The 17,511-nt window shown below is 41.4% G+C and overlaps 2 protein-coding genes across 9 annotated transcripts in view; both read left to right on the top strand.

Annotated features, from left to right (window-relative positions):
• OSBPL8 (oxysterol binding protein like 8) overlaps positions 1-8,209 on the top strand; it is an 84,961-nt gene extending 76,752 nt beyond the window's left edge. For all 7 annotated transcript variants that reach the window (XM_071552183.1, XM_071552184.1, XM_071552187.1 and 4 more), the window contains 5 exons: positions 254-439; positions 2,546-2,633; positions 3,041-3,149; positions 3,713-3,818; positions 4,054-8,209. In XM_071552183.1, coding sequence (XP_071408284.1) covers positions 254-439; positions 2,546-2,633; positions 3,041-3,149; positions 3,713-3,818; positions 4,054-4,189 — 625 coding nt within the window. In that variant the 3' untranslated portion in view covers positions 4,190-8,209. The remainder of the gene's footprint in view (positions 1-253; positions 440-2,545; positions 2,634-3,040; positions 3,150-3,712; positions 3,819-4,053) is intronic.
• A 195-nt stretch (positions 8,210-8,404) lies between these two features.
• On the top strand, positions 8,405-10,467 carry BBS10 (Bardet-Biedl syndrome 10). 2 transcript variants are annotated; one of them, XM_071549950.1, is made up of 2 exons: positions 8,405-8,595; positions 8,673-10,467. In XM_071549950.1, the coding sequence occupies exons 1-2, from the start codon at positions 8,408-8,410 to the stop codon at positions 10,435-10,437; spliced, it is 1,953 nt and encodes a 650-aa protein (XP_071406051.1). In that variant the 5' UTR covers positions 8,405-8,407; the 3' UTR covers positions 10,438-10,467. The 2 variants fall into 2 exon arrangements, with proteins under 2 accessions (XP_071406051.1, XP_071406053.1); XM_071549952.1 differs by having other exon boundaries at positions 8,509-8,598.
• Positions 10,468-17,511: the final 7,044 nt, after the last annotated feature.

Raw genomic sequence — 17,511 nt, forward strand, 5'->3', positions numbered from 1 at the left:
ACCAATTATAAGCAAGTTATCATTTCTTTCCGTTTAATGATACTGGCCTGTAAAACAAAAAAAAAATAACACTGTTAAATATGAGATCATTATTTATAAACCTTACAATCATGTAAAGTCTTGATAGAAATGTATTACAAATAGTAATACTCTGTTTGGAGGGTGGTCCATTTACTTAGCCTGTAATTAAGGAAATAGTTTGCAATTATTTTTCTCAACCAGATTGTATCTCTGTATATTGTTCATTTATCAGGCTTTGGCAACAAGTGACAAAAGCAATAAATAATAAAGACCAAACAGAAGCTACTCATGAGAAATATGTTCTGGAAGAAGCTCAAAGAAAGAGTGCCAAAGAGAGGAAACTTAAGGGTGAAGAGTGGACATGCAAGCTGTTTGATCAGGATTCAGTCACAGGAGAATGGCACTACAAATATGCTGAGTGAGTCTTGGAGTGCTTGTAACAAGTGCTTGGTAACGTTTTCCCATACAAACTGGAAATCAGAAAATCCAGTGTCTGAAAGTCAGAGAAGCCTCTGGTTAGTTAAATTGAGCTATTTAATTTGTTATATATTAGAATAACTCTGAGAATAACAGGTTTACAATGGTTAATGCTGGGACCAGGTGGCTCTGCCTGGCTGTCAGATATGCCCTGTGCATGTGAGTGTGTGTGAATCAATTTGTGTAATGAACTGGATCAGAAGATGATGTAGCTGTCTCCCTGACTGCTGGGATGTAGTCTGTGGTCTCACCAATGTTGCAAAAGTCAGCTTGAAGCTGAGGCCTTCACTAAGTGATGGTTTTCACAGACTATCCACGTTCTACTGATTGTTTTTCAGTATCCAGCATCCTTCTATATTGTAGGGACTGTGCAAGTAAAATACCCAATGATGATACATGCCACATTAAGTAGCTCTGAAGCTGTGGATGCTGGAAGTATATTCCTGTGGCTAAACTGGGAGGCCTTCACATTTTTGTAGAAGAATGGCAATACTGGGGCAGTGCACTAACTGTATGTATAGAGTAGACTACAAAAATCCTGAGTACTCTTCATGTCTCTAGCAAATTTGCAACTTAGAGGTTTCTTGGAACCAAACAGGGAATCTGTGTATTTAGCAACTCTTAGTAAATTTATTTTCCATTAATTTCCTTGGTTTCCTAGGAAGTTGGTACAGACTCTTCACCACCAAAAACATCCAATCCAGGGAAATTCCCCAATTAGACTAAATGCTCTGTGACACACTCTCTCTTGTTTTGAACCTGCTAGTGCTGTTTTTGCCTCTTCCTGTTGGAACAATCCTGCTGAATTGACTGTCCATACTCTTGAATCCCGTGTAAAACCATTAGCAAAAGTACTGTACTTCAAATCTGTTAACTATCCCCTACAGCTTTAATACCTGTCTTGCTAATCTGCATTATTTCTTGTGTCCTTGAGGCCTTGTGGTTCATGGATGTGCCACAGAAATTTTGCTACGTGCTAGAAAGCAGACTGCACTGTCAGCGTTCCCTAGAAGAAGCTTCTATCTCCTTTTAAGCATATAATGCTGGCTCACCACCTGGTCCATGTAGAGAGCAGCCTTTTATGGTTACTGTGAAGGATGTGTTCAGTGAGCCGTGGCATTTGTTAAGGTATCTGGATTATGGATTTAGGCATCTGGATTACAAATACAGAAGAGAGCAATGCCTAGTTCTTAACCCAGTTACCTCAGATGACATTTAATTCAAGTCAGGTTAAGATGTAAGTGCAGGGCTATATTCACCACATATGAAACAGCTACAGACTATTTAAAAGGCCTACAGGAATACATGAAAGGAAATCCAGGTTAATCCACTCTCCCTAAAGCTGTGTGTCAGAATGACCCTGGTGCAGCTCACTTGCAGTTTCTATCCTCAAACAGCTGTAATCAGTGGGGACGTTGGTCTTTGCTTTTGGCTGCTTGTTACTCTCCACTGAGCTGTGTGTCTTACGCCTTTTTATTTTTAGTTCTATATAAGGCTGTACTTGGAAAAGCACTCTTAAAAAATCAGAACAAGAGAACTGCATAGCTCATTATTGCCTGATGAAACCATTACCCACTTTAGGAGGAAAGCAGGTTTCAACTAACTGATTCTTAACCTCTCCTTCCTAGGCATCTTTCAGAAGAAAAAAGAGAAACCCCAACAAAAAGAAGTCCAAAACTAAAATAATTTTAAAATTCCCCTAATTTCCCTGTAGTTCTAAAATAATAGCTGTATCTTAAGCAGGAAATTTCTTAATGTTTGACAAATATATCACTGGCCAAATAAATTCATAATGATATTGTTGGTTAATACAATAGCTTGTACTCTTACCAGCTGGCTGAGCGTTTGATCTGGACATGAAGTTTATTTATTGTCTCTCTTGGCCATTTAGGTTAGGACTGGGCTATAAGTGGAAGATAAGATCACATATTCTATGTCTGAGTTCTGTATAGAGAGACTTTCAGCCTCTTTATACTGAGTAGTTTCTGAGCAGGGAAATATTTCTTACTTAAATTGCTGTAGTGTTAATAATATTCTCCCTGTCTAGTACCAGACCTTGGGACCCTTTGAATGATATGATCCAGTTTGAAAAGGATGGCACAATCCAAACAAAAGTTCGACATCGGACACCAATGGTATGTTTGAGTTTTGATAGCATTTGCAGCAATCTCCAGGGACTTGTATTTATTATGCATTGTGTGTATAAAGGTCATCAAAGCATTGGGATTTGGAAATGCTGTTATCCTACAAAAATGTTGTTTACCCAGTCCATAGTCTTTCACTTCTGTGTTGCATCCTAAGGCGTAAAGACGACTTGAATGGGTGGCAATATAAAATATGCAAACTTAAACTCAGCAGTTTAATGTGTATTATCCTATTATCCCTTAAATGGGAAGATGCACCAACTTCAGACTGCTTACACCTCATAAATTATAACTTGGACTTCTGTTGGATATTGTCCTTTTAACTGTTACTATTAGAATGTCCTGCTTTGGTGAAGTTCTGGTTCTCTGTAAATAACACGTAAGTGTCTAATTTTTAGGTTAGTGTTCCAAAAATCAAACGACAGTCAGCCACAGCCAGTCAGAAGAAAGGAGAGTGTGGTTTCTCATCCCCAGAGCCTGATAACCAGGATTCTTCTGGAAGTGAAGGTATGAAAAGTTATATTTGCATACAGAAATAATAAATTTATTTGACACCTAAAGAGTTCAGAGTCACAAATACTCTTATCTCAGTAATTGTATTATGCTTTAGATCACATTGGATACAACATGAAGCAAGTTCTAGAAAACAAAAGGAGCAGAACAGCTCATGGTTTTAATTGCAAACTTTTCTGTCCTTTTAAATGCAGCATAGGCAGGCTTAAGTGCTACACATATTTAATACCTAGGGAAAAGGAATGGTGTTTGTAAACTCTTTTCTTTCTTAAAACAAGATGAGTTGTTTTAATTTGTAGATTAGTATGTGGCTAGAGGGCAGATTTTTGTTGTTGATAATGCTTGCAGAAATTAAACAGCATGGTGAGTGTTTTAAGATATTTCAAGTGCTTAAGCTGCTGTCCTTCTGTGCTATAGGTGACTCCAAAATAAAGTTTTCAACAGAAGCCAGTTAGAAAACTCTGCTCATTATTGCAGCTGGTTTAGTTTGTCGTTTGTACTTTATTCCATTTACGAAACAGTCACTTAAATTACGTCTGCCTTTTGTGTCCTTCTAGCGCAACTTCTGCAGCATAATACAAGAACAAGGAAAAAAGGGGCAGACCTTGGTGAACTGCAGAGTGCCATTGAATCTATAAAGGAAACACAAGAAGACATTAAGAGGTAGTACTAATCAAAATGCTTTAAAATGGTGTAGAGAACAGTCATTTAATAGCTTCTTCTTTCCTTAGAAGCTGGTATGTATCTTTCTCCTTCAGTCTTGATGTCTTTACTCTTCTTCCAAAATACTGATTGCTCATTGATGTTTCATAATTTTCCTCAAAAGCTGTCTTAACATAGTAGGAAAGGCCCAATTGTTTAGTTTGTATTTCACATGATACTGTTTTCTCTCTTACAGGGACATTATGGCTCTACGAAATAGAGTCACTTCTAATTCACCACCCATGGACTACCCTTTCCTGCAGTTTAAGCACTATGTCTTCATTTTACTCGTGGTTCTACTACAGCTTATCATTAATTTCTTGTTCAAATAGAAAGTGTGAACAAGGGCCTTTTCGAACTGGAATGATTGAACTGTTACTGGGGACCAAATTTTAAGCTGGACTTTAAATGATGCAATATTATCTAAAAGAACCGTGTAGCAACAACTCACAGAACTTTGCCTCAGCGTTCATGATTCAGAATCATACTCCTGTCTACCCAGTTGAAGTAAGAATTGTGTAAGTGCCAGTACACTCTTGCTCCTGGTATGTGCCTCTGTCTCATAGTCATATGGCATCAGCCTTGTGTTTATATTATGTCATATGCTGTACTGATGAATTTTCACCACAGAGTAGATAAAGTTACAAACTCAGAGGTCAGACCCTGTAGATAGGATGTGATTCCTGTTATTACAGAATGATAAACAAGCATACTTCATTATATATAAAGTTATCATTTTTGTAACAAAGGAACTTTCAAAGTAGCCAACAGCTTTTATAAATGTTGTTGGGCATTTGGAAGTAAGCTTTTGCTTAAGGTCAAACAAATGCATTATTACACAAAAAATCATGAGTGTTAGGAACTGGCAAGTAAAAAGCCAAAGTCTTTGGGAAATTCGCAACATAATGTTCTTGATTTGCTTTGGAAGTATGAGGTTTTTATCCTGAATTACTATAGGGTTGGTAGCCAGCTGTTTTATTTTTATAGTTTTAAAACTTCAGATTCTTCACAGAAACATTCCTGCACCTGCATGTACAGAGCACATTTTTAACAGTACAGCAGCCAGGAAGGTACTGTCTTGGTATACTCTCTCTTGAATTGCAAATGTCAAGAATCTCTGATATGTTTGTAAGTCTTGATAAATCTACAGCTTTGAATTTACATTTATGTGTGGCCATGTCAGGGTGAGCAGACAGACTGCTGATGCCAGGACTCTTGCTTATTTTTGAAACAAAATGTGAAGATGAAGAGGTGTATTTAGTGTGTAGCTTGAGCTGAACCTCACAAAAGGCAGACAATCTACAACAGGATCTGGGCACTGTCATGAGTTCACTTCCAAATGAAAGAGTGTGTTTACAAGGGGAAAGTTCAGAAATTGTGTGACAGCTAATGCCATGTGTATCAAAACAAATGAGAGGGAGACCCTGAGTGTTTGTGAAATCCCTCTTTACTGCAAGTATATACTACCTACCAGAATACACAGATGCATCTACTTAGTATGCTGTAGCCATAATGTGAAGGTTAAGTTTCAATTCAAATACAGGGTTTCTAATGTTTTTTATTTGAACAAATATATGCATGTATAGAATTTGTAAAATTTCAGCAAAAAAATTAGTGCTGGTGTTTATCTGGTGAATCCCTTGTGCCACTCAAGCGCACCAAGTCAAGAAGGGGCTGTAGTATTGTAAAGATACTGCCAGTAACCCAAATGAAAAAACAGGAGGGTGAGTGGCACAATGTGAAGGGCAGACAAGTTTGTTTTCAGAGGATCCTCTCAGGAATCAGATCCGTCCTGGGCAGTGGAACAGTTCAAAGGGTACATTTGGCATTTTGCCATGGCCAAGTTACCCTCTGCCTTGGGCAGCCTCCTTGACTCTCCAGATGATCTGCCTTTCTCTTCTGCATCAGTCTCACTAGTATTTAGTGAAAATACTGTTTACTCGTTGTTTACCTTTCTAGCTTATGTATTTCTGTGGCTGATGCCTTCACACACCTCCCCTTCTCTTTTACCTTTCCCCTTCTTTGGGCCTTAGCTGTGTAGAAGTTTGTTGTGTAAGCAGTCAATTTCAGCATATATCTTACAGCTTCACATTAGCATGGTTTGGTCCTGAATAGTTTTTCTGGAATGTGATACCTTACCAGATCTTGCATCTGTGGGCAAGATCAAACCTCGCTGGACTTCTATTATATCTCCAGTGGACGAGGTAAAATTTGTGAATGTAGAAAGTCCCTTTGTAAACAAACAAACAAAAAAAATTGCAAATTCGTAAGTCTTCAAATGGAAATTGAAGTTGTTAGTCATGTAAAAAATAGCATTAAGAAAGCAGAATATTATGGCATTCACTTAATGTTCTCAGCCTGGAATTTGGCCATTTATTATCACATTCAGATGTCAAAGCTTCACCTGTCTTAAGATCCACTACGAGCCTTTAAACATACTCTGTACATGAGAATAATCCAGTAAGTGAGATTTGGGCAATGACTTCAATCCCCTAAAATAATACTCTGCTAAATTAATGGTGCTGAAACTCTTGACTGATAGTTACAAGCTTTTATCTCTCTTGTAAATAGAAACGTCCTTCTGCCTTTTCCTGTTGTTTTTTTCAATCACTTCTATTCAAGAACAGTAAATAACACAGTCTGCATGTATGTGTACATGGACTGCATGGTAGTGCCTGGATCTGACCCAGCAAGGTGACTGGCAGCTTGGTGTTGGACAGTGTCAGACTGAACAGGTACTCCATATCTGCAATTCATGCTCAGCTCAAGATAAGTAAAGGACTTAAACGCAGTGAGACAAAATCCCTATGCTTACTTTCCTTTTCAGCTTATTTTTGAGAGTTGAATTCTGTTGTAAAATTGGTTTTAGTGATGATCTGGAAAGGTGAAGGATATGTGATGAAACTTTTTGTAAAGTAAAATTGCACACTTCTCCTTGACTACATGAACAGATAAATTCTGTACAGTGAAAACCTGTAATTCCTATTCTGTAGGGTTTTGTATGATGTTCCCTCATTTGAATATAACAAAGAAACTTCTTCCCAAATTTTTACAGTAGAGCTGGTCACAGGCATCTATGGAGCCTTTTCTTTCGGTGCATCACCATTGTCCTGTTTACCCCTGATGTATAGCAGATCTTGACTTCCACCTGCTTAAGACTGAGCTCTTCGTAGTTACAGATTGTAGTTTGCAGATGTTGGAGATGTCCTACTAGTTTTTAAAGTTTAAAACAGGACTTGTTTTCACATTTGATTTACAAATCTTGTTTTGTTTGGGGTTTTTTCTTATACAAGTATTTTCAGAATTTCTTGCCATGTGGTTTTCTTGGGTTGGTTTGTTTCTTTTCAAATGCACTCTATGCCTTTAATTTGCCATTTGGGTACGGATTGCCTAGTTGGCTTACAGATGACCTAAGCTAAGAAAAAGTAAATATGCCATGTGAAGTGCAACAACTGTCATTTTCAGCAGTAGGTGATGTTTTTGTTTTTTCCATTTCACATGTTGATTCCTTTTAAATAGTTGACATTACACAATGCGGGTATATAGCCTGGTTGTCATGTCCCCCTTCACACCACCTTAAATGTAAAATTATTTGAAATGTTGTCCCATAAGATGTAATGTTGGTAGGGTTTTCTGTTGGGATTTTTTTGGTTGGTTTGGTTGTTGTTTGCTGCCCTCCTGTGCCTTTGGCAATTTTTTTTTATTGCTAGACTGATGTTTATGAAACAGACTTGGGATTTGTTTCCTATAGTTTCTTAAAGGTTATTACTTTGGTTATTACCACGGTTTGTGTAATAATATATAACAAGAATTCTGTACATCTGTGTTTTAATTATTTTTATTTCCAAGAGTACCTTCAAATCACAGAAAATTGAGCAGTTCAAGTATTGTAAGCAGTGCCTTCTTCATGGGTTTCTTGCTGTCCTGAGACATGTAAAGTTTTATCGAATTTGTGCCATATGTGACATCTGATCTTTCGTGAGGGCTTTTGTGTTTGTGAACTGATTTTCCTGCTTAGTCTGACTCGGGGAGAGGAGGGAGAACTATTAAAGCATAACATTATTCCGTTTCTCTGGCTAGTGAGCCGAGAGTGGAGGATTTGGGGTTTACAGTGAAGCTGCACTCCTCCGTAGCAATACAGAAATAGCCATACTAAGAACTTCACGGAGAGATTATTTGGGATTTTTCTTTCTGCCCTGCCCCGGCCTTTCTCTCTGCCAAGCGGGAAAATCAGCCCTCAGGACACAGCGCCCGCTTGTCCCGTCCCGCGCTGTGTCACCGGGATCGCCGCTGTGAGAGGGATCCGAATGGACCGGGGCCGCCGCCCCCAATAAAGATGTGTCGCACCTCTGCTCGGCCTCTCAGTTCTGTGCACCGTTCCCCGAACCAGCTCCCGTCCCCCCTCTCCCTGCCCCCGAACCGGTTCCGATTCTCCCTATCCCCGAACTGGTTCCGGCTCTCCCTGTCCCCGGGCCTGCTCCGCTCTCCCCGTACCGCCCTCGGGCGCGGCCGTGACGCGAGGGCGGAAGGGGCGGTGCGCGGGGGCGGTGATGGCGGCGGCGGGGCCGGAGGTGCCGCGGCTGTGGCAGGAGGCGGCGGCGCTGGCGGGGGCCGTGCGGGGCGCGCTGGGGCCACGGGGCGGGCGGGCGCTGCTGCTGCGGCCCACGGGAGAGGCGGTGTCGACGCGGGACGGGCGGCAGCTGCTGGAAGCGCTGCGGCCGGAGCCGCCCGCGGCCAGGTAGCGCGGCCAGGGCACCGGGACCAAGCACCGCGGCGGGAGCGGCTCTCTAACGTAACGCTGCCGTGTGCCCGCAGGGTAATGGCGGCCCGCGCCTGCAGCCACCGCGCCGCGACGGGGGACGGCGCCAAGAGCTTCGTGGTGCTGCTGGCGGCCGTGCTGGGCGGGCTGCGGGCGGCGGGCGGCGCCGCCGGGCTGCGGCGGGCGCTGCGGGCCTTCGAGGCGCAGGTGCTGCCAAGGGCGGCGGCGCGGGGGCTGCGGCGGCACTCGCGGCCAGTGCCGCCCGGGCTGCCGGGGCCGCTGCTGGAGGCGCTGCTGGAGCCGTACCTGGCCGGCCGGGTGGGCCCCGGCGAGCGCCGGCGCCTGGCGCGGCTGTGTGCGGAGCTGTGCCGCCGCTGCGCGCCGGCCGCCCGCCCGCAGGCACTGCGGGTCCTGGCGCGGCGCTTCGCTGCCCTGCACGCCGCCGTGGCCGGCCTGCCCCTCGCCAGCTCCTCGGTCGTGCCCGGCATCGTCCTCCACAGGGACTTCGCTGCCTACTGCCCTGCGCAGGGGCCACTGCGGGCTGTGCTCGTCACAGAGCCCCTCCGGCCCGCCCTGACCGCCCCCGGCGTCGAGTTCGTTGTCGACTCCGAGGGTCAGTATCAGGCTTCCCTGCGCTGGATCACAAGGAGGACTGAAGACTTAGTGAAACACTTGCAGAGTAACAACGTTAAGCTGTTGCTGTCCAGCGTGAAGCAAGACGACGCAGTCATCTACTATGCCAAACTGTATGGTGTCTCTGTTGTAGAGTGCTTATTGTCGGAAGAAATGGCCCTTATCAGTGAAATCACCGGTGTCTTGCCTTATGCACCTTTTGGTGATAACATGTACAGAGAAATAACTGAAACTGCAGTGGCAACGTTTTGCCAGCCCTTGCTGCTTGGCTCCAGGAGATGCGCCCACATTGGCTTTAGCAGTGTGTGTGCCTTCCAGCCCCACTGCCTGATCCTCTGTGGGCCCGTCCATGGGGTCAGTGAGCAGCACGCTGCTGCTTTACAAGAGGCGTTCACAATGCTGCAGCAGCTGTTTGAAACAGTTGATCAGAGGGAGAAATGCAAGATGGAAGGTGAAAGCCAGAACCCAGCCTCAGATATTTGCTGTTGGCATTCTTCGTCTACTCAGAAACAACTTGTAGTAGAAAATATTTCATGTAGTGGTAACCAGGTTTCTGAATGTCAGCTGAAAGCACTTGGTGATGAAACAGAGACAAAAATTTTAGACCGTGATAAAAGGGATTCACTGGTGGACAAGCAAAAGAGCTACAGCACTGCTGTGTTAGCAGCATATAATGCTGATACAGTCACTGCATGTGAGCTCCTGGATGCTGGCAAACGTCTAGAGAAAACATGTTGCAATACAGTTCCACTTGAAGAGAGTTGTGTAGGTTTTGCACCGGATCATTCCAACTCCCTCATAGAAGCAGGATCAGTTTTGCCAGTAGGAGGTTACTTTGAAATCCTGTTACATTATTATATTCAGTACTATGCAAAACAGTGTCAGCAGTCAGAGGTAGCTGTTGTGTCTAATGTGGTTGCTGATGCTTTGCTAAGTATCCCCAAGGCCTTGTACAGGACAACAGAACAAGACAGCTTTACCAAATTGTATCTCAAAACCATTAATTCACTTGGAAAAAATGAGCCCCTGCCAGGGAATGAGGAAGGCTTAGAGTCCGTGTATTGCAAATACAAGTTAGTCATTTCAGTTCTTCATTGTGTTACAGAGCTTCTCTCTATAGACTTAATAATTGGTATTAAGCGGCCACTGCAAAAAATTGAGGACCATGACTCAGAAGATGACTTTTGAAATCATTAATAAAATATGTTTTTGATTATGTGTTGTTTCCTTGTGTCTTCTTGTCAAATGGATGCGTCTCAAAATTCAGTACTAGAGACTAAAACCGTATGCCTAGAGACCTAAAGTGCTGCTTCTCTTAGGAGAAAAGGAAGAAAAAGGCAAACCAACTGAGATTGTGGAAACCTGGGTTATGAACAGCACAGACTAGTCAGACAAGAGGCAGTGTAGCTGACTTCCACTGCAGAAGATGCACAGTGCAGTCTCTATGCACGTGCAGAGAGTCCTGTGTACATTCAAGGCAAGGGGCAGCTTTGCCACTTTTGATTGTGTCTTTACACCCTAGATGAGATTAGTTTTCTTAGCAGGTTAAAAGCTGTTGGTATGACATGAGCCACTGAATTTGCAGGTTACAGACAAGGGGTGGATGTTTCAGCCTTCATAATTAGCTGGATTAAGTGATACTTTAAATAAAAATATTTTATATATATATATAGGGTTTGAATATAAAGGGGAAAATACAACTGTTGTTAGCCTGTTCAGGGTTGGGGCAGGCAGCAGTAAGCCACTGTGGTATATCCTGATGAGGAAATTCCTCTTCTGATAGGAGATGCAGCATTTTTGTCTTCCATTGAGTTCACCTCAGTTGAACTAGAAGAGTTAAGAATAGTTTTGTGCCATGATTGTCTGGCAGTTGTGCTGTCAAATTAATTTATGTGCTATTACTTAGTACAACTATTAATTTTAACTATTCTGGTTTGAGTTGTGGTCCTGCTATAAAAGGCTGCATACTCATGGGAAAAGTTTACCCAGACACTAATGCAGTTTCATGTGAAAAACCTGAGACAATTTCTCAGTTCAGAATTTGATCATTCAGGAATTTATTCTGGGTTTGGTTTTTTACTTTTTCTGATTTTCCCAGTTCTTTTCCCCACAGTTTTCACCCTAATAATATTTGCTTTAAGCCCAGTATCATCTGCTTATGTATGTCAGTAGTATGTCAATATACCTTCCTTTCTGTTGGGTCTTACAGGTTTGATGTGGGAAGTTTTTGAGTAACTTGAACAGCTGCAGCTGAAAATGGTATCACTTTGCTTCTCTGTGCCATTGCCAGTATTGTGTAATACTGAGAGTAATAGCTTTTTTCTTTAAGCTGCCATTAAATAAAATTTAGTGGGACTATTTAAAACTGTAGGCATAAGGCATATTTATCTGCTATACCTGAAATGATTACAACTAGAAAACATATTTCTTCTCCAACCCATTAATTTATGCTGTTGCTTTTGTTTTTCATTTTCTTCAGAAGACTCAAACTACCAAAGTTCTTTCAGGTGTTTTGGCAGCAGTGCTTTGTTTGACTACAACTTTATGTTGAAATTTTGCATATATTCTTGGTATTATAAAATATCGTAATAATTTTTTCCCCTGACTAGTGCACACTTAAAGACATCTGAGTATGAATAACAGTGAAACTCAGGGCTCGCTAGAGTGACTTCTTTAACTGAGGACTAGTAATTCCTTTTGTAAGAACCTTTCAGTAGGTGCAAAGGTGGGAGAGAATTAAATACAGAGGAGAGGAAAGAGAATCATATTCTTGCTATTACAATGTGCTCGTGGAAGCTACTTAATGGGAAGGGTCCCAGGCAGCTTTGGGAGCTTTCACAGCCCTGGTGCTTCAGCAGGCACTTGGACTCTGCATTTTAATGTTGTAATGAGCTGATGAGGCAGTTTTGCTCTTGTACGAGTTTCTGCATACCTTCTGCTAACCACTGACCAACCTGCTAGCCAAAGATTAATGATTTGCTTTGTGGTAGTCTAACAACTGTGGCACAGAATATGTGAAGCCTGGCAGCAACAAGGGTTGTCTGCAGATACTTCTTTTGTATTCCTAATCAAAATGCTGTATAAATAAAGAAAATACTGCATAGTTTCATGTTTCTTTATACCATTTGCACATCTGGTCGCTTTCAGGTCTACTGCAGTTTCTTTAAAAGGTTAAAACAGAAATATTTTGTTCTGTGAAGGGCCTGCTGGTCCTCTGATTTAAATTATGTCATTCTTACTGAGAAGAAGAAAGTACAAATATTTTATCATATATAAAACTCTTATTTTTGTATGCCAGAGATACAAGGGAGATTTTAAAAATGCAGTAATATAAAACTTCTCTTTTTTTTGGTCCTATTTCTCATGAAACCTCTTGAGTCTGAAGATTCATTGATTCAGGGATTGTATTTCTTTGACTTCTCTGTCCTCTATGTTTTGTGAACGATCAGTTTTCTGTTTTGAACTACTGTTTTGTCTACGGAGTTGGAAACATGGCAGTCCTTTCCCTTGGAGAGGAATGTCCCTTCTTTGTCCTGGACTGCGGGGCAGGGTACTTTTTCAGGATGTGACTGCTTGGTTTCCAGTGCTGGAGTCTAAGCTCATTACAAGATGTGCACCAGCTCAAGGGAAAAAAAAAAAGGAAGAAGAAAAAGGGCATTAACTTAGTCTTTGGAGAGAAGATCAGATTTACTGCAGGATTCAGCTCACTCTTATCCTTAAGAGTCTTCTCCAGTAATTAGACTGGAAGTGTAAACATGACCTAATCTTAGAAAATATTTTGGGTTCACTGCTTTCCCATCTACCCTTTTAAGAGAAAGGCTGCTTGTAACCCTGAGAAGTGGCGTGGTCTGTTCTGGGCTGTGGCTCAGGTTCTGTCAGTGCTGGCATTTCTGACCTGCTTCAGCAGCGTCCCCCATTGCAGAAGCTACTTGGGCTGTTACTGGTCGAGGCACCTAAACCTTAGGTATGAAATTATTCATGACATCTTGCAACTATCCCAGATTTTAAAGCTCTTTTTAACTGTAGCCGGTGACATGGGGACAAGTGATCCCCTGACACACTGGCAGGGACAAAGGGGTTATCTGGGACAGCTTGGGAAAATGTGTTTACTCACTCAAAACCACAGGGAGTGGTGTGTTTGGGCACGCATTGAGGTTGTAACAGCCTACAGGTCTTTCTTCATGCACCGTTTCCCAGAGATTATTTCTATTTTGTTCTATTATTCTATTATATTTCTAAATATGGATTGTTCTCCATGCAAAGTGAAAGTCGGGTACACATGGACATGTGTTTTCAACTCAGATCCAAGCTCAAAATACAATGTAAAGTGCAGGGATACAGGTGTTAACAGATGATTAAAAGATTATTTTTTTAAAAAATCTTGATGTTTAACTCTCCTTTCTGTAGCCCTTAGCAAACTTACAATCTGCCCCACATGAAATTCACCACAATATTTTGAAGGTACTCACACCAGACGCAAGGAGTATAAGTGCATTTTAAGCAAGATAATCGTATTTGTCAGGTAGCAGATTCACATATACAGGCAGGGAGTTTCTTTTTTATAAATTAAAAAGAAAAGCCAACAATATCCAACGGTTTTTAAGATGCGCATATAGTAACCTACAGGGAGACTAGATTGAAACTGCATCCTACATGCAGCACTCGAGAATGGGAATATTCAGTTTACACGGTAAGGATACACTGGTTTTATTTGTTGATTTGTGTGGAGGTCAAGCCTGAACAGACTTTTGCAGGTGCAGGGGCCACATGGAGACAGCCTTCATTCCCCAGCTCTCCCACAGCCGAGTCCCTGTTGATGACCTTGCTGGCTCCTGCTCAGCGCCTTCCCTGGTCCTTCTTGTTGATCTCCAGGGCACCAGCTCCCTGTCTACCAAACAGGTATTGCCTAACTTCAGCAGTGGGGGTTATGCAGCCTAAGTATGGTCTTACATTTTCATCCATGCTTAGCTGATTGCTGACCTTTAGCATTTTTGGCAGCTATACAGAGAGCATCGTTAATAGGAACGAGGCACAACAAAGAATATTATTCTGTTATGTCTCAAATCTCACGCTGCTGAATCACATTTGTAAAAGGGAATAGGGAACAGCAACATTTTGTTTAGGAGCATAACTGCATAGTGGCATATTTTATATTTTTCTGAGTATTTTATATGCAGAAAAATGTGTATTTTTTCTGTTGTTATCTTTATAAATCACCTTCCAGAGTCCAAAGGTAGGAGATTAATCACACCATGCAAGAAGATTTAGGAAGATTAAATTCTTCAGTTGCATATATCTCCTAGACTTTACTAGAGTTTCATTCATCTGTTCTAAATTTGCTTTCTGTTACATGGGAAATCTGCTATTAGTGGTACAGACTTCTGTTTTGATTGCTAAATTATTTTTATGCTTGTTTAGGTTAATCTGTCCCCTTGCATATTTTTTTAGTGATGTTCTTTTAAACCTCGTGCTAAAAGAGAAACTATTTCAATGTTCAGTTGCAAAATTCTGTTTAGTTCAATTTTGATCTTGAAATATAAGAAACTGTGTGGTTTTGTCTCCAGTAAACCCAAATATTTACTATAGTGTTTATCACATTATTGCTCCTAAGACTGAACAAATCAAGGGAGTAATGTCTGAATTTATTACCAGTTGTTCTGGAAATCCATTGGCTGTAATTAACACAATTATAATTTCACAGCATCACTTCATGCAAGATGTCACATACTCCGTTAATGAGACTAGATATAGATGTTTGGATCTAGGATTATGCAAATTATATCCCTCTGAGAATATTAAGATAATAATTACATCCAGGAATAGAAATTTTAATTTTTGCATTTCAAAACTAAAAATAACGATAGCAAAAATGCAATAGATGCAATATATAGTAGCTCCTTTATTATATGATTCAGTAAAAGACTAGACTTGGTGAGCAGTGTTTATTGCTGTGACAGATCAAGCAGTCCACTCTCTGAAAATAGTCCTGGCAAAAAGAACACAATATAGTTTTCCATCAGAACACCATTTGTGCTAGTTCAGCAGACAGTTTATTTCTCACAAAGTCACCAGCAGATAAAAGAACTGTTACACTGAGGCTTTGGTTTAGTGTGGGATTAAGGGCACATCAGTAATACTGCTTCCTGCATGGCTGTGTCCTAAACCCCCTACAGCAAAAATCACTATAAAAGATAAAATTTCCATTTAAGGTATTTCAAAAAAGATACTGTTTTACTAAACAGAATCTCTAATCTGTTCTTATTTTGAGATTCCCAGTAAAATAATCCAGAATGGTGATCTTGCTTTTGATAATAATCATGACCTACTTTTAGTGGGCTTCTTCATTTTACTGGCTAAGCATCTGATTAAATATTACCTTAAAATGGGAATGCAGAGAGGGAACACATGGCAGGGATTTCTCTCTGTGTGTGAGGGAACAGACAGCTCCAGATGAGAGTAATGTCTGCCGAGATTTTAACATTAGCCTTGATACGTGTCTGTTATTTATAAGAATTATATATATATATGCCATTGCTTTCGAAGCAATGAAAGTCATCGTAAAAACTGCTGGACTATATTCATAGAGCAAATAAACTGCTTGGGAGCTGTTTCCTAAAATCAGAAATACTCTGAGGCTTTTGGTTACTGATGTAATACTGAAAAAAGTACAAAATACAGTGCTGAAAAAAAATCTGTTGTCAGTGTTGACTGTACTGGAGATGCTTGTTGTCATGAGTGTTTTTGGTGTTAGGTGTATAATCCTGAGGCCCACTGCCCCACAACAGGGCTGCTGCTGCCATTCCTTTTTATAGGACTGGGGATAGTTCTGTCCTTTCGCTGCAGCAGTCACACATAAGAGGGGTCCTACTGTGCCAAGCTTAGATGCTGTACAGTTCACATTACCAGAGTGTTTATTAATGAATTTCAGCAGCTCAGTAAATCTTGCAAGCTGCGGTGTAGTTAAGTGGAGGGGGTTTTGGATTTCCAAGCTGCCGGCGCTTAGAATACAGCAAGTATTGGAAATTACGTTCCCTATAATCCGTAAGCTTTTTGTCCCCTTGCAGAATTTTTCAGGGCGACACTTTTTAAGCCTTGGTGGTTATTATCACCATCATTTTGTTCTAGGACTCCCCTCTATTTCAAAAGTTTGCCACCTTGGCTATAATCCTAATTGTTGCAGAAATTACATGGCTTGAATCTGTGAAGAGGAGCCAATTTGTAATCATGCAGAAAGCAGGAAATTTTCTCCTGTTTCATTACTTCTGCTCTCTGCTTGACTGTAGAGCTCATGAGACAGTGTAATACAGTAATAACTCCAGCAGCGTGTGGGTGGATAGAAGGAGGGACAAGAATAAGAGGAGACGAGATAAGAAGACCCAGTTCAAAAGGAAGAGTGGAAGAAACATGAAGGTTGAATGACTAATAGAGCATAGAAAGGGGCTGTCATGTGGAAGGAAGAATACAGCGTCTCAGATACATGAATGGGAAGAAGCAGCCCCAGCTTTCACACCTCCCTCCCTGGAGATGCAGTAGCAAAGGAATGACACCAAGTTGTGCTCTCCCCTTGGAAGACTGGCAGAAGATGTTTGCCAAACAGAAAAAAATAAAATCCATGAAACTAATTTTCTTCTGTGCTGGTGCAGGAGAATAGCTACCTTGAAAAGCATTAGGAACTGTGGAGACAGCCTGTCTGCATATCTCAAGGAGTCCTAGGCTGTAAACTTTTGAAAGCCTGAGATGACAGTTCACATCTCTGTCCCTGAAGCTCAGAGTCCAGGAGCGGGTGAGGAATCACTGGGTGTGGATTACATTTGTTTAGATAGCTCATCTTGTCCTCACTGTCCTGAGCCTCTGGAATGTGCTTTGATCCTTAGGTATTTCCAAAATACGGGCAGAAGTCATCAGTACTGCAGTGTTTGGTGATGAGAGGTTCTGGGCTTGAGCTTGGGTGGTTTCTTCTGCCTGCGGAGCACTGTGCAGGTTCACCCTACAGGTCACACGGTGAACACCACAGGATTGTAATGGGAAGCTGCTGGATTTACTGTTTTGAAAATAATTGTATGAACTGTTATTGAAGTTATAAATCATCAGCTGATAAATTTGCCATCTGCTAGGCCTTAGATAATTAATCTAAATTTACTTGTGTTAGAGCTTAGAAAGCCTGTCTAGGACCTTGAAGCTTATTTGTCATGGTGAAATATAACAGGAGTTCAATGCTTTTATCCTTCTTATTGAATTGTAGGGGAAAAAATAATTTTCTTG

The sequence above is a fragment of the Pithys albifrons genome, chromosome 3 (genome assembly GCF_047495875.1).
Source record: "Pithys albifrons albifrons isolate INPA30051 chromosome 3, PitAlb_v1, whole genome shotgun sequence".
NCBI classification, from domain to species: Eukaryota; Metazoa; Chordata; class Aves; order Passeriformes; family Thamnophilidae; genus Pithys; species Pithys albifrons.

Coding starts and splice junctions, on each gene's coding strand:
- BBS10 (XM_071549950.1), top strand. CDS start 8,408: ATGGCGGCGGCGGGGCCGGAGGTGCCGCGGCTGTGGCAGGAGGCGGCG. Junction 8,596..8,672: donor CCGGAGCCGCCCGCGGCCAG/GTAGCGCGGCCA, acceptor GTGTGCCCGCAG/GGTAATGGCGGCCCGCGCCT.